Source organism: Acanthaster planci, linkage group LG16 (genome assembly GCF_054643075.1).
Source record: "Acanthaster planci isolate LZ-2023a linkage group LG16, COTS_SCS, whole genome shotgun sequence".
Taxonomy (NCBI): domain Eukaryota; kingdom Metazoa; phylum Echinodermata; class Asteroidea; order Valvatida; family Acanthasteridae; genus Acanthaster; species Acanthaster planci.
This window is the reverse complement of record NC_141792.1, coordinates 9265055-9288735: the sequence shown is the minus strand read 5'-3', so window position 1 is coordinate 9288735 and position 23681 is coordinate 9265055. Positions and strand designations below refer to the sequence as shown.

The following is a 23681-nucleotide window of genomic DNA, read 5'->3' as shown; positions in this document are numbered from 1 at the left end:
ACGGGTACCACGCAATTCCCCATAAGAATAGGTATTTTGGAAATACCGCACTACTCTCGAAATGGGTCCTTCCACCGCACAACGTAAGGTTGCGCTCCGAATAGCCGCACCTGACTGACGAGATAGGGAAAATGTGCTCTATTTACACGGTTCTTGAGGCTTAGGAATTAATAAAATATTAGCGTCGTTGAAGAGCTCGACCAGTAGGAGTCTTCTAATACAAAGGGTTAAAGTTGCTCGTCGCCCAGCGCCCGAACATGGTGCTTGGAAGGGCTGATGCCGGTTTTGCACAATGATTTAATTACAACATTGTGCTCGACCTTGACTGCGACCATGGGGTTATCACTTCCTGTTAACGAAGCGTTACTTTCAGTTTTTAGTTTGCCAATGGCAATGCTTTTGCACGGGCAAAGTATCAGCTATATGATAAGAACATATCCTTGTTAGTTAGTCCCAGTGACGGTAGTTAATCTCCTCACAAGGTATCACTGATCACGTGTTTTTCGCAAAACTCATGTATTTTAATTAAATAATGGTGATCTTGATCAATTTTGGATGAACAAATAAAGTGTAATGAGACGTTTTTCAGCAATGAGGAAAAATAGAAAAAAAATCAAATTTATAACCACCGCTTGTGTAATGCATTAAACGAGCTTGTTAGCCTTGCAGAAATTTACCCACAATGCTCTGCGCATTGTTAGGCGTGACCCTGTGTGATGTATTTCCTTCACTAAAATCTGTGCAAGGTTGAGCATGGATGAAGGACACAGAAGGAGTTACAACTCTGCTCGATGATTATTGCTTTCCGGTCAGACAAACAATAGTGTAGCGCCGGCAGGTCCGGCCGGTAGGGGCGCCAGCTCGGACCCGCATGGAGTTGGCTGGTTGCCCGCGCTGGTATGCGAACGGCCCGCGGTTTTCCCGCCTCGACAATTTCCGCCCAACCCAACATTAGAAGTGTCCCAACATTCCTTTAGAAACCGAGATTTCGTGGCCCCCAAAATGGTGAGATTGTGTTAATCTTTGAAGGATCAACTCCCGGGGTCTTTGGGCTTCCCCCTGGGGGCAATATGGATTTACCCGAGAAAGCAGAGGGACGCATTTTGAATAATGGCTGCAGGCAGATTTCGGATATATCACCTTTTGTGGGTTAATTTTGTTTTGTGTAAATATTCAGAGGTACAATTGGTTAACCTTTGCAAAATTGAAAATGAAAGTTGATTAAGGACAAAACAATGCTTTGATTTTTTTGTCTGAGAATCCGTATGGAACATTGGCATGCATGCTATTGAACCCTTAACTATAGGCTCCATTCTTTCTGTATTCATTGGGGCTGGAGTTGACTACAACCTATGTGGACTTCTCAATAGACACTTAAAAAAATCAGTCTCCTTCGACAGTCTCCCAAAGAAATTAATCTGTGTTACCAAGCTATGCGCTCATCGAATAGATCGATTGCGTCCGATGACACATGATATAGAATGGGTGTGAAATAATAATAAACGTGGTGTCCTCCTATAGAAAGTGTGAATTAAGTATTGTTCACCAAAAACAAAGCCTACTTTTCGGTACGGTACTCAGAACATCGTAGATGGAGCACTTTACCAACCGTCAGCTTCATCTTTGATAAGTGAAACTTGAGACACACGTTGCTACGGGAGGACGCATTGTATGTTAATGTTTGATACCCACCATGAACCACGTGACTTGATGGGCGCAATCGGTCTATTAAAGGTATTGTACGAAACGGGTTGAACTCCATTTTCAAAATTTTGAACCGGTGTATGTCTTCTCGAGGCCACTGTACCAGTATAGGTCACCATCCCATAACCATTAGTTTGTGCACTGTACATGAATGTGGCTGCTGCGGGGACTGCATGTAACGCACAATGCTAAGATGACGGCCATCTGTAGCGCCTGCCGCTTGTGTGATCCACATGAGAGTAATTTGGGTGCGGCAATCAGCGTCCTTTGGATGATATCACATCGGAATCATTCCTTGAAGTATTCCCCATTGGTTCTTCTGAGTTACATGTAGACGGCGCATATTTGGTGCACTGAAGTTTCTGTGGTAAGAAATAACCCGTAACTCTCACCCCAGATTCAGCGTTTTTGTCTCGGTTGGCCAATTACAATTTCCCATCTAGGCTTAGGGGTGTAGGGCTATACGAACAGTTTTATGTGCTTATGCATGTGAAATGTAGCCTTTGATTGCTTGAGTCTGCTGATTTCGCTCAAACGCATTTTAGTCATGTCGTGCATGTTTCCTCTTAGTCTTCCTGGTTTTGCAACCGATGTCTTTTACTCTGATTTTTTTCCCCATAGAAACACATTGTTTTCGTCATCCTACCGGAAACGACGACTTGAGGAAGAAAACTCGGTCTTTGGCATTTTGTGCAGTATAAGCGTAATTTTGACATGCGAGGGGACGGTGAGCCGTGACACGTCGTGCCAAATTGTAACGGTCAGATTGACCATTACCAGGTTGGGATGGGGGAAGAATGAGGATTCTTCTTGACTCTGTGATACATTCTGATTAGATTATTTACATTATATACAGAGAATGATTACACATGATACGGCTTGGCCGAAGGCATGCACATAAAAGACTGAAGCTACTCTAATCTTCCGATAATGCAATGGTCAAACCTAAGGTGGACCTGAAAGGGCATGTAATCACATGAAATGTCCCGTTGCACTCCCCCTCCTTAGCTAAGGTTTACAGAAAAGGGAGGTTGCTAAATAAAGCTACAACAGTCTGTATCACAGTTAGATTAACCAAGGAAACATTTGCTAACATCAACTATTTCTCAGTATAACCTATGGAAGTCTGATCAAGTTTTTTTCTTTAAATTAACAGCATAAACCTGAAGTTTTAACGTGTTTAACGATATCAAATGAAGAAATCGCTTCTTTGTACATGTACTTGAATAAAACATGATAATCGGACACCTATGGCAGTCTCATGCTCAAACTCCTACTGATCTGAAGATAAATGTGATCAATAAACATCTGTAAATGATGACTGATAAAGCTAACTTAATTAATCAATATAATAGTCATAGTCAGGAAAATAGACTACTCCATGACTTGTACCAGACACTATTAATCAAGTAGGCTGCAGGAGACTTTGGGTACTCCCCTGCAAGCTTTGGGTTGCTGCCAAATCCCTGATAGGCCAAGAAGAGACTTTGGGTACTCCTCCCCTCCACTCGGGTTTACTGCCAACTGATCAAGATAGACACAAGAAGACAGGATACTAGGGGAGTGCATTTGCGGGTATTTTTAGAACCGGGTACCCGTTTTTTGTTAACATCGGGTACCCGGAAAAGAGATCGCCTAATAACAAATGGCATTGCGCGCAACCCGGTGGATCATGTGCCCGAAACACGGTTCTTTTTGGTACATACGAAGCAAGCAGAACATTGTTCTAAACGTCGGAGTTAATCTCTCCTACCTTTTTATCAAACGAAATTGTTACCTTCAGTTTGCAAATTTTTTGTGGGTGTATGAAACAGAAAAACAAATCTTCACGGGAAACGTCAGAAAAAAGAACAGAGCTGCAAACACCTACATGATATACGCACCTGCAAACGCTCAAAGGAAATGTCCCGGATGCTGCATGACCACGGACACGCGGAACGCATGTGGCGTGCACAAATGGCGAGCGCTGGTCAAGTCACGTGCGGACCAGATCAGTGCTATGTACGTCACGGGTTAAAAGGCTTAATGTTTTATGTACAAAAATACCGCCGTAACTCGAACAATGCCCACACCATTACATCCACTTATTTTGAAGTTTCCGATTCAAAAAACCGCCACCAAAATGCTTCAACCGGCGTTGAAAGAATCGGAAGTCTATATAGGGTCAGGAGTCCTCGCAAGTTCATTTCTTTTCTGACGAGGACCAGCACGTTACATAAATCAACGTAGCTGCAACTGTGTAATCCTGGCTTTCAAGACGCTGAAACTAACCTGATTGCAACGCGGGCCCAATTGTAGTCCCCTTTAGGCAGTCCAATCGCTGACACTGCAGTAGCCATGTGACCGTAAAAAGAAAGGTTATGTGACCACACATAAGGAAGCCCAAGTGAAAAAAATAGCAGCGCTTCACGTTGTTAAATGACTAAGCGATACGAAAGTTTTGCTACACGAAGGTACGTACCACGATGAAGTGGTTTAGTTTTATAAATACTTTTTCCAGATAACTCCATTCCCCTGAGGTTCAAATTGTCGAGATTTTAATGCATAAGTACTTCGACAAGTGATATTTGATTGGCCGACTGTATTATGACTTGCACCTGTCAACATTTCCTTGTTTTTTCGAAAGAAAAAATACTTGGATTTGAAATGCTTTAGTACATACAGCAAAAATCATTCCTGTTTTTTGGTCAATTCCTCATCCACAGTTCCGCTGAATCACTGAGGATATTCAAGTTGCTTTAATTTAAAAATAATTTTGAAATGGAATATTTCTTGGTATAAAACTTAACTAAACTGGTTCTCTGACTCTTTGGGTTTGTAGCGCACATTTAGTGCTTTGATTATAAAAAGAGGCCGATCAACCGCACAATTTGTGCGTGATCACTACTTACCGCTCGCCGCGTGGAGTCCCAGTACCGCAGGAATATTACACAGTCCGCTCTCGCTTCGTCGTCAATCCCAACATAAATTAATTTTCATTCATATTGTTTTATTTGACAAAAATACTCTTAATTCAAACAGTAAGCACTACTTATTCCGCGCAAAAGTCAGTTAGGCCGACAGGGTTTGATAGTTACTAATACAGTCATGCAAGTGTACATCAACAGCGCTTCCCCCTCATAAGAAAAAACTCCTTCGGTCTCTTGTTCATATAGGTTTGATACAGTTATTTTCCTAGTTCCGGATCGCGAAAATTATTCAGTAGGACTGCCGCTAAAAAATCCTCAAATTCGACTGAAATATGGTCAGAAGTCAACTTTGTGTTTTGGATATACTTCAATTTTTTTTTTCAAAATCTAAGCTTTTATATTTGGACTCACAGGATCAATCGACGAAAGTGATGATGACACCTTTCCTAGTTCTGGATCGGTTTAGGATCGAGACAAAAACGTCTTCACATATAAAAAGTAACCACACGAAAAATCCATTTTCAGCCAAAACCATTGTAAAAAGTTGCTTTTCTAATAGAGAATATTTTAATTTTGAGAAAATTAGATGAAAAATAAGAATTCCAATGAATTAAAAAGGTAGAAATTGCGTAAGGGTTGACTCGACTTTTAAACTGTACAGTGAGCTATCAATGTTATCCTCCCCGCGCCGCACAGTTGACGAGCCCATTACGTCACATACATTTCTGCTGCGCCCGTGTAGTTGAGTTCGCAACGACTTTGCGTGGTAACGCCGCGCGATCCGAGAGTGGGGGAAAAGCTTGCAGTTTTCGCTAAATTAACAAAAACGTTAACTCTAAAAAAGCCATTTTGATTAAGCAGACATTAGATGCAAAGGTTTATATGAATATTCAATCTAAAGAAATATTTAAAATCACACGTAGCGAGTGACCTATCGCTCGTGAATTTCAGTGGTTTTTTCGTTCTTGTGAACTAGGAAATTCCGTAACTAGGAAAACGACTTGCGGTACAATGGGCGGAGTGGGTAACAAAATTAGCTGTCGATCTCCGAATTCAAGTTTCATGTATGACCGCGGGACCGGGTTTTCATCCGCACGGTGGTTTTCCATTAAGTCTGTCCTTCTGTAAGAAATTTCACAGACATTTTATGCATGAATGTTTGTTCCTAATTTATTTACTTTTTTACGGGTACCCGGCCCAGAAAAATGGAACCAGGTTTTGAAATCGACGGGCGGGTAACCGGGTACCCGGCACAGGCCTACAGGATACTCTCACTGACATCAACGGAAATGACCCTCAAAACAATGATAATATCGGATGCTAAAGCTCAAACCTTACACGAATTTGTGGACACTATAAAGAATTCACCTCAAATCACAAAGTGTTTAACCCAGACATAGTGTACATGTAGTTAGTCAGTCTAAAGATCAACATGTAAAAAAAAAATATCTGAGCTGAATTTAATAAGCAAATCAGCAATGACATGTGGGTACCTACAGTTCACAAGAACAATTACAGTCAAAATTGTTCGCGGTACCCGCTGCTCCATTTGACTCGGACCGGCCAGCCGATCCCGGCAAGCTCGGTGGTCGAGTGGTTAAGACATCTGCACTAGTAAGCAGGAGGTCGTGGGTTCGAGTCCCACCCGAGTAAGCTTGTGAGGTTTTTTTTCGCAAGCTCTCGGACAAGCACTGAGCATACAGTGCTTATTAATATACGTTGGGTAAGGGCAAACCTGTTATATATAATTACAGTCACAGTATACAGCCACTCAAAGTTCACAGTTATCACATGTTGTACAGTTAAAGACTTGTTGAAGACAAACAGTCAAACGATTGTGGCAGACAATCAACAGACGACTCAAAGAGATAAGCACTCCTGCCCTGGGCGAAGGGTTAGCGTAACCCTACCTCCATGGCGTAACTGTGCACAAAGCGATCAGCACTCTTCCCCGGCCCAACTGGGTAAGGCAAAGGTTGACGCAACTGTGCTCAAGGAAACAAGACCTCCTCCCCTGGACGAAGGGTTAACGCCACACTGAAGACAATCACAGTCATGACAGTCCGTAGGGACAAGTTGCTCCATCACACAGCGGTGTGAATCTGATACAAAGTTGGGAAGGCTTCAGGAGACTAAGCCTGGCCAGGTGCTCCCCCACAAGCGTAGATCAGCTCTTGTTAACAGCCTGACCACAAAGGAAGCGACTTAATACTAGCCCGTGAAACCTGGTGCGCTACCTTTTTTTTCAGTAGCTGGGGGATCAATGATTCATGAAGAGGGGACAATGCAATACACCATTTGAGACATTTCAAAAACGGAATCCATTACGTCGCTTCGATAGCTTAGTTGATAGTGATTTGAAATACAGATCCATAGTCCTTGGTTCGAATCCGACCCATTTGTGCTATTCATTTTCCAATTTTATCATTGTGTTTGGGATTTCCTTTTTCAATTGATGCAGAAACAGAGTCCAAGCATGAACCCTCTAAGAGTCTTGAGAAAAATAGCAGACCAGGTTTCACGGGTTAGTATCTAGTCACTTCCGACGACAAACGCAGTCGAGGTAGGCTCAGAAAATCAGCAGAGAGTATGGGAACTCCCCTCTCACACACAGGTGCTGGCAAGACGAACGATGATGTACATGATGGAAGACATGCTACATGTAAACAATATTCCAACATGCAGAACTTACACAATGTCACACAGTCAAGTACGGTACACGTGACGAGGTACACACCGCATGTTCATAGCGTAGATCACAAGACGAATCGTGGTTAGCAAAGATCAGAACAATACTTTCAATCAAAAAAATTCTCCCCCATCCTGCCGACTACGCCAGTGTAACGGTCGGATTTACCATTACCAGGTTCGGATCGGGGAAGAATGAGGATTCTTCTTGACTCTGTGATACATTCTGATTAGATTATTTACATTATATACAGAGAATGATTACACATGATGCGGCATGGCCGAAGGCATGCACACAAAAGACTGAAGCTACTCTAATCTTCCCATAATGCAATGGCCAAACCTAAGGTGAACCTGAAAGGACATGTAATCACATGAAATGTCCCGTTACAAAATAACGAAGTATAATTATTCCTCTTGTCCAACTGTTACAAATTTGACTGAAAATATTGGTTTACCATTCTCATAACATATCAAATACCAGCGTAGGAGTGTCAAAAGATTTGACATTTGACGTTTCAATCCAAATAAACGTATGCTGAATCTGTGTCGGTGGTGTGACCTATAAATGAAAGACGTTTTAGCAATTACTCGACGCAGCGTGCTGTGTTCATTGTCAACTTCTTATGGCTGACAAAGCACACTGGATGAAATACCTATTGTTAACCAGCACTCATAAAAAAAGATCAATCGTACATGGTGTAACTGCAACTTCGCTTCTCACCATGCAAATCTTCCAAATGTTTTTAATTTCACTATCACTTTGTAAAAATGCATAAAGTTTCCAAGTTCTAAACATGAAAAATGTTGAATTGCTAGCTCATGTTTGTTATACACTCTCAACGTGCATAGTGTTGACCCTAAATGATAACTTGCTGTCCCATGCCTGATTTTCATTTTAAAAAATTGACATAGGCCTAGATGTACAAAAAACCTTTTAATCACAACTATGGCATTTCAAATCAATCTGGCTTTGTTGTAACAGTCATTTGGACTTCGACGCAGCACGCGTACGCATGTTTTAAATTCAGCTGTATCGGGAGAATGTGCGGCGCACGAGAACGGTGTTTTCGATTTTCACCAACTCGGTGTCAAACTGATTTGAGAGAATTACTTTGGAAACGCTTTAAGGGCGGCTCGTGAAAAAAATGCGTTGTGGTGATAACTGGAAAAAAAAGTTCAGGGGATTCATAACCCTAAACAAGCTAAAAGAGCTGGGCAAATGTCGCCTACCCCTCGGCATTTACTCCGACATCGTCAACACGTTTTCGCGCCAAGTCACTGTAATATTATCAATTTTCAGAAAATCTTACATGCTATTCTCACAAATTGGCCGTATTTCAGGGGCATGTGCAAGGTCCTCACCGCCCAGCTGTTTAGGGGTTCACCAAAAGTGTTGGAAAAAGTGCTGAACTCACTTGCAGAGAGATATCATATAACACTATCCATATTTGGAGCAGAAACTTTTCAGTTGAAAAGCATACCCTCGGCGATGATTTGCTGAAAACCCAACCTTTGATGGTTAAACCAATAGATAAGACAATTCTCAATGTATGGTCAAATAATGGTGAAGGTCCTTACCCATGTATGGGTAGTGTGTCAAACGTGATGAACGATTGGCATGGTGACGATGCCGGAACTTAAAGAGGAAGTTGCTTTCACATATTATTGTCTGGGTGGATCATTTCTACAAACATGCATCTTTTCCAGAATTTACACGTTTCATGGGGCAAAATGTGTCTTCCTTTGCGAGGATGAAATGCAGGTACCTTTTCACACATTTCTTTACAAAACCCTGGATCTGTGATTAGTAACATCTGACAATGATGGAAACTGTTAACTTTATTGCATCCCAAAACACTGTATGTCCAGGGATAATAGAGGCACAGCAACAATAGGAAAGGGACTTGTCTTGCCTGGTAGTCAACAATATTAATAGCTATTGTTACACAAGATGCATTGTTATCCCAAAAATCTCTAGAGTTAGGCCTACTCCCCCAAAATGCTCCAGATAGCACTTGCTCACTCAAAAATGAAACGTGGGTGTGAGATTCTTCGGATTGAAAAGGGACCCTCCGACATCACTAGAACTCTTAATTTCAGATGTAGATTTGTCAGATCATAAAGTTACATGTACAGTTTAGCGTTAAAGCCTTATGAACGCCTGTACAGGCCTTGGCATGTAGCAAAGTGATGTTTGGAATTATGTGAAACATCTGCAGGGTTAACAATAGAACGATTTGTGCAGCATCCGATAATCATAAACACTCCCTTTTTTTCTTTGCTTTTTTCCTTCTCGGTTACTGATAAAACATTTGACAAAGACGGTGCTGCCAAGGTATTACATCAAAGGGCATTGTACATCGCATTGACTAACACCACAGCAATATCTTGTGACATATTTCGCAACTTGTGTCTTCACAGTTGGCCAAAGGTACAGCAATGGTGAAAATTCACAGAAAAGTACCATTTGTTTGGTGTCTCACCTGCTGCCTCTGCGTTCTCTATTCTGGTAAGTACTTAACATTTGTTGTCATTTTATTTTCTTCATTTTGTTTCGTTTTGTTTTGTTCGTTTCATTTTGTTTGGTTGTTTTGTTTAGTTTTCTGTTGTTTTCTTTTCTTTCTTTTCTTTAGTAGGGCAAACATGCCGCCATGGCGCAATCTCTCTAAAACTCACCCATCGCTCCACCGTCGCCGAGCCAAGAAAGAACCTGGGTTTCTGCGCCATCTCTCTAAAACTCGGCCATCGCTTTACCGCGTCGCCAAACAAACAAAGAACCCGGGCCCGGGGCGCAGTCTCAACACACAAACAAGACTAACGCTGGTAGCGCGGCTACGCTGACAAACCACGCGGTCGGGGAAAAAAAAAGGAAGAAAAAAATGAGGAAAAAATAGTACCAAAAATAAAGAGAGACACTATACGTTGTCACGGAAGTAAAAAAGTGTAGAGAATGTCACAAAGAAAAAACTTTTGCAGAGTTTAGACTACAAAAGAAGACAGGGGAATTAACAGCTTACTATTTGTTGTGCTTAGATCGTCATAAACGCCGGGTAACTTGTAAACATGACAAAGATAAGCACAAATGCGAACAATGCAGACGGGAAAACTAAAAAACTGCGACGAATGAAAAAACAAACTTGTTTTGTGAACGTAATAAATACAAATCCAGTTGTACAATTTGCACACCCAGAAAATGCAAACAAGAAGGCGTAAATAAATATCGATGCCAGGAGTGTCGAACATCAAAAAAATGAAAAATATTATAATCTTTCTTTTTAAAATACGATGCTGAGACCTATGGTGAAAAACCTCGCCATGTGGTGTAAATATACGTGTATCTCAATGACTATGTCACTCAGTACAACATCATGCTACCAGAAAAATCAAGGCTCACGCGTAAAGACTACATTAACGCTATACATACCGACCTGGCTCAATTTAAAAATTTAATGCAAAAAAATTGTTACCTGGAAAAAAGACACACGATGGGGGGAACTCGCGAAAATCAACATGAACCAGGGATCGAAAGGAAGAGTCGCAGGATATTCTCAACAAGAAATGACAAAGGAAGATCAAATTTGATTTTAACAAGCAAAGAACAAAAAAAATGTATTTCACTGTGAACAGAATAAAAAACCAAAACAAACCTCTCAATCAGAACCAGTGATTTTAGCTGAGTTTCTTAAATGTATGGACCAGGAAATGTACTCAACTCGTAACCAATTAACTTAAACCAACAATAATGCTTAAACCAAGACAAACGTCAACCAATACCAACACAGACTTAAATTATTAACCAACACGGATTTAAATTATTAACTATTAACAGCACTAGTAGTCGCAAAATTAAAGCAATCGAGCAAGAAACCTGCAAAAATACAAGAAAAGGAAGTAAAAGTCAGTAATGATCCAGGTTTCAAAGTCACAAATCAAATCAAATAAAAACATGAACAGTGGTGAACCTGTAATCTGCAATCATTGATCAAAAGTTTAAATGAAGAAATACAATCTATGCTCTAAAACCTTGAACATCACTGCCCTTAAACAAAAACAAAAAAACTTGGCTATCACACTATTTTACATGGGCTACAGGTCAATGACTTGGTCAATTAGGCAATGTTCAGCACAGGCCAAGAGCTTTCTCAGGAGAGCAAGAAGGGCTTAATCCTTTCTGCAAACAGAGGGGCTAAACTTGCACAAGTCAAACTGAGTCAAACTCTGCAGGGCACCATAGACTTTATAACTTGGCATTCATAACAAGGTTCCCTAAAATCTTTTAGGCGACGTTCAAGTTTTTGCCAATTCCAAGTGAATAAAATTAGTTGAAATGAACAATTCAGGAAACGATTGCTACTAAAAAGAGGCTCAGACCAATTTTGCCACAAACTCCCTTGAAAGTCAATTTGCACGGGAAGTTAAAACGAAACAGCCAAAATTTCAAATACGAGGCAACAAAGTTATCACACAATGTAAACCATTCTCCAAAATAGCTCTAGCTATTTGGGAGTTCAACGCCTTCTAAAGGAGTTCAACGCCTTCAATTCGTTGATGTTTGTTATCACATTATTAATCAGTTGGGAAGCTTTAGTTCGGTGCAGCCAATATCCATGCGTTGCAGCCGTATGGGTTGTGATGTGATCTATATATAAGTAAGATAATAAGGCTCAGAACGTTGATGGATCAACGTGTAATCCTTCGTATTCTATCGTGTCAATTTCAGCCTATCAACTATCTGCTTGGATGTTTATTTCGGCGCTAGTTCCAGGCTCAACGCCCCGCGCAAACCTGACCGACGGGCTGGATGGAGTAAAAGGGCCTATCGTCCTGACCACAACGAACGCAGGATTCTTAGAAATGACCGAAAACATGCTGGAAAGCATCAAGAGAACAGGTTCTACCCCAAATGTAATAGTCATCGCCGAAGACGACCTTTGTTATGACTATTTGTTTAACAGGACGAAGCTGTACCAGGGCGTCAAAGTGCTAAAGACCAATTCGGGACAGACCACCTCTAAAAAACTTCAGGTAGGCTCGAAGATATACAACCAATTTGTAAACAAGCGTGCTCGGTACATTCTGCATTTTCTCCAGGCAGGCTTTGAAGTGCTGTTTGTAGACGTCGATACCTTCTGGGTTAAAGATCCTTTCAAAGACATTGCGGGTGACTTTGATATTGCCATGCACAACGAGGTTGATCCCCCCAAAAAACCCGTATTTTGCGATGGTTTTGCTTATTATCGACCAACAATAAACACGCTTCCTGTGGTTAGAGAATGGGTGCACTTGTTGGAAACAACAGATCGAAAAACCCCCGACCAAAAGGTTTTGAATCGACTGATCAATAGAGAAATAGAGAGGGAAGTCCCCAGGTTACTAATGAAGACGCTCGATCCTGCTAAGTACCCGGACGGACGACTGTATTATCGCATTCCTGGCTGGAGAGAGAAACACTTTAACGAAACAGTTGTTATGCATTTTAGCTACCTTATTGGCTATGACGATAAAGTACAGAAATTAAAGGAACTTGGTTGGTGGTTAGTTTAAAAGGTAATTTGGAAGGGGAGACTAAATCGTCACCTTATGAGTACGTACTCGATGTTTTTCAGGCCCATTATGTTCTCCCATCAACAGTTCCCGGCATCCCTCTGTTACTCACTATTACCCTTATCAGGCATGTTTGAAATTCATCCTAATTGACATATTATGTAGACGTAAGCTAAGCCAATTTTTTTTCTGTGGCCAATTTCGGAGCATAAGGACATTGGGACCGGTGGAACCCTTTGGGAAACATAGGTACAATCCTTTAGGGGAACATATTCCACACAGGGACCTGGCAAGAACATAATGTAATAATGGATAATATTATTGAATAATAACTTATATGCGCCTCCCCTTCAGTAAGTTAATTCGTTTTGAATTGCTGATTGAATTTTAATTGAACAGTACTACCAATAATGGCTTAAGTCACATCAAAGTACATTGTCCCAACCGTTGTTATTTAGTCGTGGTTGGGTTTATGTGCTTTATATTTGCTAAAAACTGTACCTGAAAAGTCATAGTTATGTTATTTCTGTGAATGTGTGACAGCAGCACTTGGTATTAAGAATACATTTTTAATCATCATGCAGAGCTGGCTTTTTCCTTACCTTCAACTTTGCCAGTACATTTATGTCAATTGACCTAACAAACCTCACACAAGTACTTTCTTCAGCATTACCAAGCATTGACCCTGATGTAATGCTAAATTACATGTCAAATAAACATCACTCCACCGAAGCATAGCGTTGTACAAGGGGAAAGAAAACTGCTTTCCCTCTTCCACAAAATTAATGAGGCACGATTGAATTTCAGAAAGGCAACGTCTTTCGAGGACATGGGGTGAGTCGGGAGTATGGGCTGGGCAGAGGGATAGACCCCATGCAAGCCTATTCCTGATGATGGGAATTTCCTTGGACGGGCTGCATTTTTGGCATACACTGTTGGAGTATCGCACTGGCTCACTGCCGAAACCTATGACCCAAATCTGCCTACATGTTTATTCACCCCCTAGGTTTCACATCCAACAATCCCTTCACCTCAGCGTATATTTAGTTGGGCACTCTTGTTACAGATTTGCTTCATTTCTGTAATATGCATTTACATCTGGGAACCAGGCAAACGAGGTGGCCTTATGTAGTGTGTACACTACAGGCTGAAAATGTTTTTTAAAAAAAGTGCGGGGGCAGTGTATTTTAAGTACTGGTAGCGGCCAGCGGTACAATGTACGTACGCATGCAGTGGCGATGGACATCGCGCTTTATACGCACATCATTTCCAGGAAAAAAACGTGAATGAAAAAACTCAGGGAAAGTGCTCCTTTTTCTTACCATGTGAGTCCCTTCCAGCTGGATATTTTGATGATGATTTCCCAGTAGTGTTCCATAGTAATTTTTCAACCTCCATGGCTTTGGTTGACTTGACCAACAAAATCATTGTCGTGAAGATAATCGGTATACTGTGGGTATTTTCTTAAGATTTATCAAAGGCGGTCGGTATTGGCTTTTGAGTGGCGTTAGAGTGGTTTTGTTGTTATTTACCCGTCTTCAGTCATCTTATAGTAATTGTACTTCCTGTTTGTAAGATATATTAAGTGGTGTCCCACAAGGCTGAGCACTGGGCCTTCTCTTGTTTATAATATTATTTACTGCTGTAACTGTTCGAACTTGTTACCATTTTTTCTTTATGATGATGACATGCCTTATGCTCCAACAGGGGCCTTCTTACATTATTTCATGATGTTAATATTTATTAAACTGATGTTTGCGACTGGTTTATGGCTAGTTGATTGTCCGTTTACTATACATGGCACCTGTTTGACTCCCTCTAAAAACGGGAACAAACATGTGAATACAATGGAGCTATATCCTTGGGTGGATTTAACTAAAATTCCTTGGACTTCCAATTGTCAATCAGCTAACTTAGAAACCACAGAACGCTGTTTGTAACAAAACCTCCTAATCTAAAAGGGATGATTGGCTGTTTAAGATCAGTTCTCCCGATTGATACTTAGGCTATTCATTATTCTCTAATTGTATCTTACAGTTCTTATTAATTTAAAACTATATTTTTGGATGGTGACCTTTCCATCTTCATGCTAATCGTCAGGGACCCCCATTTAAATTACAGTCGTTAAAGAAACGATAAAGCCAAAACAAATTAAATCGCTTCTTTGAAAACAAAAGACAAAGTTGAATTACTGAATTATACCGTACATCCTTTACAGACAGTTTATTACGAAAGCATTGTAATGAATCAGGCCCAAATAAATTAGTCTTGGGTTTCTAATCAAGAGCTGGATCCAAAAGTGGTGCAGGGACGCTTTTTTTTTACCATCACCTGTTTTTCAGGAAATGATGTACATATAACGGGCGATCTCCATCGCGACTGCATCTATTCACGTAACGCTGGCCTCTACCGACACTAAAATACGGTAGACTGGGCCCTGTACGTTTGAACTGTTTAAAAGCATTTTAAGCTTGTACATGTACACAGGACTTGAGATCACCTCGTTTGTCTGAATCCAGATCTAAATGAATAATACAGAAATGACATCACCTGAAAAAGAGTGTCCAACTAAACGTATGGGCAACCAAAGAAAATCCTTTACTGTAAAATATTACACAACCGTGCTCCACCAAAAACGCTTTGAACTTACGCAGTAGCAGGATTCCAGTCGATCAAGCAAGTTTGGCAGCCTTTGGACATCATTTTATACCAAATATTTTTTTTTATTTTGATGACACGCAGGTCTTCGGCCGACGCGCAAACTGACCAGAAACCGGAGACTTTTTGTATTGGCTTTTGGGTAGTTACAATAAACAAGAAACTGCAATATCGTAATAGAATATCGGCACAAAATGGCTTTCCTTGAAATTTAAGCCATTTTAATAAGTGATATTACAAACGAAGGTTTTCCATTCTTTCTAGTGGTTATAATGAAGCAAGTACGGCTCTTCGGTTAAAATCTATATTCTCCTCCCCGCCAGTCAACCGAATTTTCATCAACAACTATTCATTTATAAGCACCCCGTTATATAATGACGTTTTTACCCTTTTTGTCAGCATGTTTCACCAGTACGCTCTACCAAGTTGCAATACGAGGTCTTCTTCTCTTCTGTACATTTCAAAGTGAAGAACACTTTTCTTAAAGTGTAACCGCAATGATTTTTTTTCAGACTGTATTTTCTCCAATTTTGTATTCTTTTTCAAAACCCATTTACTTTCCTGTTTGGTAAAATTCATTCCAAAGTGCTCTTCTTTCAAGACATAATTAAAATTTTCTATGCTTCCCTTCACAACTGGGATAATGTTGCTGTGGTGTCATCCACAGAAGACATTTTTTCATTGCATATATTTTTCTGTTCAAACTATGAACCCAGAATTGTGATGCGGAAAACATTCTGAAAAGGACTTGATGTTTGCTTATCCGTAGGCACACAAAGGAGAGACAATTCCTGTAAAATCTATAAAAGTGGACTTCTGTTTTATGTCCAAGCCAAATGTAACAACTAGGCTTTTGAGTCCTTAAATATGACATACATGTATGTCATATGGACACGATTACTTCACGGATCATTCTCCAACTACACACAAAATCACGCACTGTCACCATGTTTGACTTTTGGCATAGATTTTGAGCGGCTAGTTTAAATCAAAGCGAAGTTTCTTTTTGCCTCACCTGAGTAAAATTAACGTTTCTGTTCGAAATTCAAGATGACCACCAATACCCACTCAGTGCTACAAATTTGGAAGTTAGGGGCAAATTGTTGAATCGGGCTGGTCACATAGAGAAGGCTCCCTTCCATGTTTGTTGGAATAGGGAAGTTATTTACCAGTTTCCTTGAATAGGGAAACAGGTGTTTTATTGTGGTTTTATAGGGAAGATTAGCATTAAAATAACAGGTACCTCGTACCGGTATATGATTTCCCCTACCAGTCTCAACACAGCCTGTTTCATTTTTATACTGGATCCTATTAGGATACACCAATTGGCGCCCTATACCGTTCTATGTACCGCCTGTTTCATTACACATGTAAATAGAATCCTACCATGTATAAATGTATAACAAAACAGGCTGTGTTGAGACAGGTATTGGGCGCCTATTGTCATAGGATAGAAGGATCCTGTATACATTAACACGTATGATGAAATGGCTGTGTTGAAAATGGTACTGGGCGCTTATTGTTGATGTATCTATGTAGCACTATTCCAATGCTATTTTTGTACAGGGACTTTGAAAGATACATCTCGTTATGAGGTGTTAAGGGTTTTTATATTTAGGAAATTGTATTTTTCTTATTTTGGGAGAATTTCCCTGATTGTCACACAGAAAAGTTACTTAGTTGCACTGAAATTTCTTCTGGGGGATCTGTTGTAATATTGCACCATGAATGTAGCATATTTTAAGACATTCCGTTGGCCTTTCTATTTTTATGGAAACAAAACAAATCACTATTTCAAGAAACTATTATAGCTGATTTTTCATCTTCAAACAGTAACTTACAATAGAAGCATATTTTCAGTTATGAAAATGTAAATAAAACTATTTCAATTGTCATTCAAAAGAAATGAGTGATTTTTAGATAAACCTTTGTCCATGAATTTGTTTAGTTCGTGCAGTTCCTTGCTTTTATATATCAAAGTTGCACGTTTGAAGAAGAAAGTAATCAATGAGAATTTGAATGGCGAAAGTGATGAGAAACGGCACATTAACAACATTAAGAAACCAGCATAATATTCAGAATTAAGTTGTAAAAATAAGAAAATCTATTTTCCAATTTGGCAAAAGTATTTCCAATGCTGATATGTAGTTTTTGTTCAGATATGTAAATGTTGCTACAATAAAATATACGTTCCAATTTGGCAGACGATGTAGTTCTGCTGTTGTAAAGCGTTGTATAATGAAAACACTGCAATGGTCAACTTGTCCTTAGTTGGGTTCTATTGCTGTAAACGTCTTTTACAAAGGAGATAGGATTAATTTGTTGGTTCAGTGCAAGAAGATTATAGTGGTAGGACAATGGCGAAACAATGTAACTTGACCTTTTCCTTTTGCTATACATATACATTATTGTAAAAGCAAGTTCCAAAATTAAAGCTCTGGAGATATTTTCAGGTTCGTTGAACTCTCAGCCAGAATACGCCGGTTCTGAGTAAAAATCTCGTGCAATTAAACGTTCATGTGTAGAGAAGAACGCCGTGCGTAACATGTAATGTACATTGAAATCCATGACACAGATAGTGATTGTTGTGAAATATTATGTTTTATTTCCTATAGTATCAGTTACCCTGGGATATTCCTGAGCGGTCTGTGTTCAGTCGCAAATGACGTCACAGAATTTAGAGTCCAATATCCAACATGACTGATTTTCTAACCTGTCAAAAAGGAAGACTTCTGCAAGATGTTTACGGAAGCTTGAGTTGACCATCCGTGCACCTTTTCCCTTGAACCTGAAGTACGAAGCATAACGACGCCTCTTCATCTTAGAGATGATATCGCATTTCGGAGACCTGCGTCTTTCCTTCCACCCTTGGAAGGTGCACGGATGGTCAACATTTTTAAGAAGAGTAATTTTACAAGAGTGAAATAAAATCTTTTGCGAACGAAACATAAAACAACATACCTTGTCTCCTTACGGGCTCTATGTGACTTTCCGGACCTAAGGGACCGCCTACAAAGTAAATACGTACCCCTCCCCACTCCACCCCCTTCCGCACACGCCGTCCGTGTGTCTCTTTGAATTGTTGGCACTGATATGAGCTCTGACGATTTTCCGTAACAAAAGATATTTCCAGTATCTATTCAATGTGGGGATTAAAATAAGTTAACCTCAAGATTTCAAGTTCGTTAAGTGTAGTTTAGATAACTCAATATTATGCAGACTCCATACTGATGGATTTAAATTTGTTTCCTTTGATGTTGTTTCATTGTTCACAAATGTACCTATCACTAAGGCTATAGACATAATCCTTCATCGAGTCTATGACAAAAACCTGATATCCACTGATTTAAAGAAGAACACCCTCCGCAAGCTACTGAGGGACACTTGCACCAAAACCGTATTCTCATGTAATAATGAATTGTACCAACAGACTGATGGCGTTTCCATGGGATCACCACTAGGACCAGTCTTAGCCAATATATTTATGACCGAACTAGAGGAAACAATTATCCCTAAGCTTGAAGATGAAGGTATTATCAAGTTTTTCACACGCTTTGTTGATGACACACTTATCCTTGCTAAGCCTGTAAACTTTGACAGAATCCTGAAAGCAATGAATTCATTTCATCGGAATTTACATTTGAATCATTTGAAGGAACTAGCAGCACTGTTCATTTTCTTGATCTTGAATTTAATTCCTGTGAAATGGGCATTTGTCGTAAGAAAACACACACTGGGCAGTATGTTCACTTTGATAGCTTCACCCCCTGGAAGCAAAAAATCTCCTGGATACGTAGTTTATTTCCTAGAGCCCATAAGATCTGCACTCCTGGACCTCGTCTTCAACATGAACTGAACACACTTAAACGATACATGTCCCGGAATGGGTTTCCGCTGCATACAGTCAACCGCATCTTTAAGAAACTACACCAAAACCTGTCTAAAGCCGATTCACCCCAAATAAATGAGGATGCGGACTTAGCCAAAATCTGGTTATGGCTACCTTTCACTGGAAAGGTTGGCCAAAACATAGTCCATAGATACATCAACAAGATTAATCGACACCTCACTAAGAATGTCAAAATCATAATTATTTGGAAATCTAAGAAAGTGATGAATATGCTGCCAACTAAGGACCTGACTCCCAAAGAGTACCGTAGTTCTATTGTATATTACTTTAAATGTCCAGGTTGCAACAACGATTACATTGGTAAAACTGACAGATGTCTAACCAACAGAATCAAGGAACACTCAACTGGGCCCAACAGTGTAATTTTTGACCATATATCATCATGTGAAGGCTTTCACCACATCCTGGGGCTACTTAATCTTCCTATTCTTCTGGATACGGGCAAACAAGACAATTTTCAATTTTCCACCTACCGGTCATTGATACTTAGCAACACTAGCGTTATTGATTATTCTACACATTGGCTGGAATTGTTATTTAAGGAAGCTTTAGCCATCAGTCGCTACAAGCCATCTCTAAACACTGGATTAAGGGCCTCCAAAGAGCTTGCTTTGTTTGGCTAACTCTGTTTATTTCCATTTATGGGATGATTCACCTCACTTCTCCTTTGTTACATGTTTCCTTACTGCTGGCCTCCTAACACCTTGTCACCACTGGTTTATAAGATGATGCTGTCTGTGAGCCATTCAATTCTTTGTTTACTGTTTAGACTCTCTGATTGGCCAATTACCCCCCCTCTGACTCATGTTATAAGGTTACAACTGCATGGTTTATCTCATTCCTGAAGATGTTCTGAATAAAGAACGAAATATTGAATCAAACATGGCTTTCATTAGTCTTTATGGAGTCTGCATAATATTAAGTTATCTGAATATTATCATTGGATCACCTACTGGTTTTTGTAGTTTAGAGCTATGCGTATGCACAGCCTGGGACCTACCGGTAACCCCCCCCCCGCCAAGCTGGGTGTGTACTGTCAATAAACCTCCCCGACTCTCCAATTATTCAAATATTGCTCTGGTGAGGTACAGGGGAGGAAAACAGATTGGTGGAGTTACATTTTCTCCAAGCAAGGGTTTAAAAATATGACTTTTTTCTAAATGGCAGTCTCGCAGAAGTGTTGATCTATAGTGTATCAGCTGTTTATTAATTGTTTATCCTATGAAGCGAGACTAGGACGGAGAACACCTCCCTTGTGTTGGTTATTGTTTAATCGGAATCTCAGGAATTCTTTATAGACGTCTGAGGGGATATGATAGGTAACAATATACGCTATAGAGTGTCTATAGGGATTGGACTTGTGTATGGGGGGTACCCCTCCGTCCTATATTGGCTCGCTGGGTATATTGTTTATCATGCATGAAAGACCAGCGCCCTGTCAGTGCGCGGTAGGCAAATATTTGACATGAGCGTGAAATGCAGTCAACCCCTGGCGAGCTATCCATCCAGCTAGTTCCATCGGGGGATTTACAACTTCCGAGGAGCTGTCTGCCTCGATCGACCGTTATTGCGTAAGTCCACACTTCCAAAGGCATGAAATTCTCACTTGGTGGTGACGTACAGGAGTGACTGAAGCATGATAATAGTTATCAAGAACGTGCCCCATGCAGCTTGGAACATAGTATAGCATTCTGATCCTAACTTACTACCCGCTAATCCCAGTAGCCAGCATCCTACTACTACTAAGTACTAGCTCAACCATCATCAGTACTCAAAGGTAAGAGACTTCCACACCCTAAATTGACGGTCGGAAGATATGTTATATGCATGCAATAATCTTTGTTCATATTTTTATAGGCACGTTCTAACTGTGACCACTGCCCCAGCAAACTGTGTCCACGACCTATATGCTGGGGCAGGCTGCATTGAACAACATTTAAAGGAACTAGGGGATTTGTCTGTACTTGGCATGCTGGGATTCCTTTAAAAATAGGAAAGGAAGACAGGTGCTCAAATGGATTTAAGTGCGGACAATATTTGGTTTAAACTCTTTACGAAAGAGAAAATGACCACTGGGCAAAAGCTGGTCAACTCATACGCGAGCCAACTCGTGCGCGCCAATTCGTACACCGACCAACTCGGCTTTTTTAATATTATCTCAATTATTATACTTTAATATTTCTGGAACAGTTCCTTGCGTATGCATATGTACATCGCGGAGGCGGAACGGGGAGGGGGCTGGTGGGTCGTTGCCCCCACCACCTTTGAAAATTAATCATTTTGCACCCCCCACACACTTTATTGGTCTACCTACCAGTCATTCTAATGGCTGGGGCTTGCCCCCCCCCCTATAAACCGTTCCGTCGCTATATTGTACGTACAAATTCTGAGTTACTTCATATAGCCTCCAGTATACGAGCTGGTGCTGCAAGTACCTGCATTGTGCACGGTCGTGCTCGTGCAAGATCTACGTGACGCGACGCCTGTTGTTGCCATGGTTGAAGTGGGAAAAATGCTGCTAATTTTTGTTTCTTCTTCTATCTGTCTCTTAATTAGACCTAAATTGTGTTCTGTTTTTAGAAATTTAGTTTGAAAAGACTGGGGTTGTCGACTAATTTTGACAGGTAAAATCAGTCATGTTGGATATTGGACTCTAAATTCTGTGACGTCATTTGCGACTGAACACAGACCGCCATTTTGTCCGATCTGCTCAGGAATATCCCAGGGTAACTGATACTATAGGAAATAAAACATAATATTTCACAACAATCACTATCTGTGTCATGGATTTCAATGTACATTACATGTTACGCACGGCGTTCTTCTCTACACATGAACGTTTAATTGCACGAGATTTTTACTCAGAACCGGCGTATTCTGGCTGAGAGTTCAACGAACCTGAACATATCTCCAGAGCTTTAATTTTGGAACTTGCTTTTAAAATAATATATATGTATGTCACCCTCCTGAAGACGAACAGAAAATACTGTTCGGAATGTCGAATGTCCACCATCGGTTCTTCTCAGAACCACACACTCATAAAAGAGATTGTTTCTTGTACATGGTGCAACCGCAAGCCTAGTACCTTGGTATAGGTATAGTAAAGCGGCCTCCAGAGCCTCTCAACCTTAAGAACATTGGTCAACATCATATCTGAAAGCTTGCTTATTCGAAGGGCAGTTCATACAGAGTAGTTCTTTGTTTCACCTCGGCAGGGTGCACCAAATTAATCTGGTTCACTGTCCCGTTTTATATCTGAATTTACTCTTTTATATGTATTCGCTGGCAAACAACTTGAAAACTTCGCTTTCAATTGTAGACCCTTTGAGGCAAAACGATTTCTTCTTGTTACGTCGGTTGCCTGAATCATTCTGTGGTGCCCACACTGGAAAGGAGTAAGTTGTTCGCGCGCCCACCGCACTTTCTTCGCGGGCATTTGTTATACATTTCCAAGGGCTGGGTGACGTGCCAAATAAACTATGGTGCCCCCTAAAACACGCTTCCCTACATTAAAAAAAAATTGCTCATTTTAATCAGACGTGTGCTGAAAAGAACTTCCTCAGGTCAGAACGCATCGACTAATCCTGGCAACGTTCATTCTTCCAAATGTGGAAACAAACGTGCGCAAACAAGGAACAATAACGCCAGAAGCAAAAGGTCGCCATGCAATTTCTTTCTTGAGGAACACAAAAACTATGAAAGTCATTTTTCCAAAAAGTATGGAACTTGAGAGGGCGGCCCCCATGTAAAATCCAGTTTGTAGCAGGGGCGTAGCCACTAGGGGGCCTGGGGGCACGTGCCCCCGACAAATTGCCCCCCCCCCACTAAAAATGGATGAATAGATATTGGACAAAAGCTTGCCCCATAAAACCACACCACCGAAAGCTGGTGCCCATCATAAGATGCTAGTGCCCTCTATCTTGTGTCCCCCACTAGTAAAATCCTAGCTACGCCACTGTTTCGCAGGTCTTGCAAAGGCTCCGGAAGCTCGCCCGATGAATAAACAAAGGAAAGAACAAAGATAAATCGTGGCTCCACTTCCAAGTCATACCCATTCACATATCCGTCTGATAAAGCAGAATAAGAAATAATTAGCAAAGTGAAAAGATGGCTGCAAAAGCAAACTAGATTACACGAAACGTCACCCCAGGTCATAATCAGAGAGAGAGAAATAACTAAACAACCAGAGGAGTTCAAGGTTACAGACCAGTAAATAAGCTGCCATAGACATCAGTGATAACTATCCCCACTTCCAAATAATTAAA

At 40.6% G+C, this 23681-nt stretch overlaps 2 protein-coding genes across 6 annotated transcripts in view; both read left to right on the top strand.

Annotated features, from left to right (window-relative positions):
• Window positions 1–1852: 1852 nt before the first annotated feature.
• Window positions 1853–18551, top strand: LOC147796474 (uncharacterized). 3 transcript variants are annotated; one of them, XM_087147301.1, is made up of 3 exons: window positions 1853–2071; window positions 9726–9813; window positions 12025–18551. In XM_087147301.1, exons 2-3 carry the CDS (start codon window positions 9744–9746, stop codon window positions 12846–12848), a joined length of 894 nt encoding a protein of 297 aa, XP_087003427.1. In that variant the 5' UTR covers window positions 1853–2071; window positions 9726–9743; the 3' UTR covers window positions 12849–18551. The 3 variants fall into 3 exon arrangements, 2 of the variants coding, with proteins under 2 accessions (XP_087003427.1, XP_087003426.1); XM_087147300.1 differs by having other exon boundaries at window positions 9626–9813; XR_002598612.2 differs by lacking the exons at window positions 9726–9813; window positions 12025–18551 and adding an exon at window positions 2326–2593.
• LOC110982638 (uncharacterized) overlaps window positions 12203–23681 on the top strand; it is a 32872-nt gene continuing 21393 nt past the window's right edge. Inside the window, exon 1 of one of the 3 annotated variants that reach the window (XM_087147299.1) lies at window positions 12203–12329. Coding sequence is in view for 1 of the 3 variants with exons in the window: in XM_022241202.2 (XP_022096894.2) it covers window positions 20893–20987 (95 nt within the window). In the remaining 2 variants the exon portion in view is untranslated. The other 2 variants (XM_022241202.2, XM_022241206.2) reach the window with 2 other exon arrangements.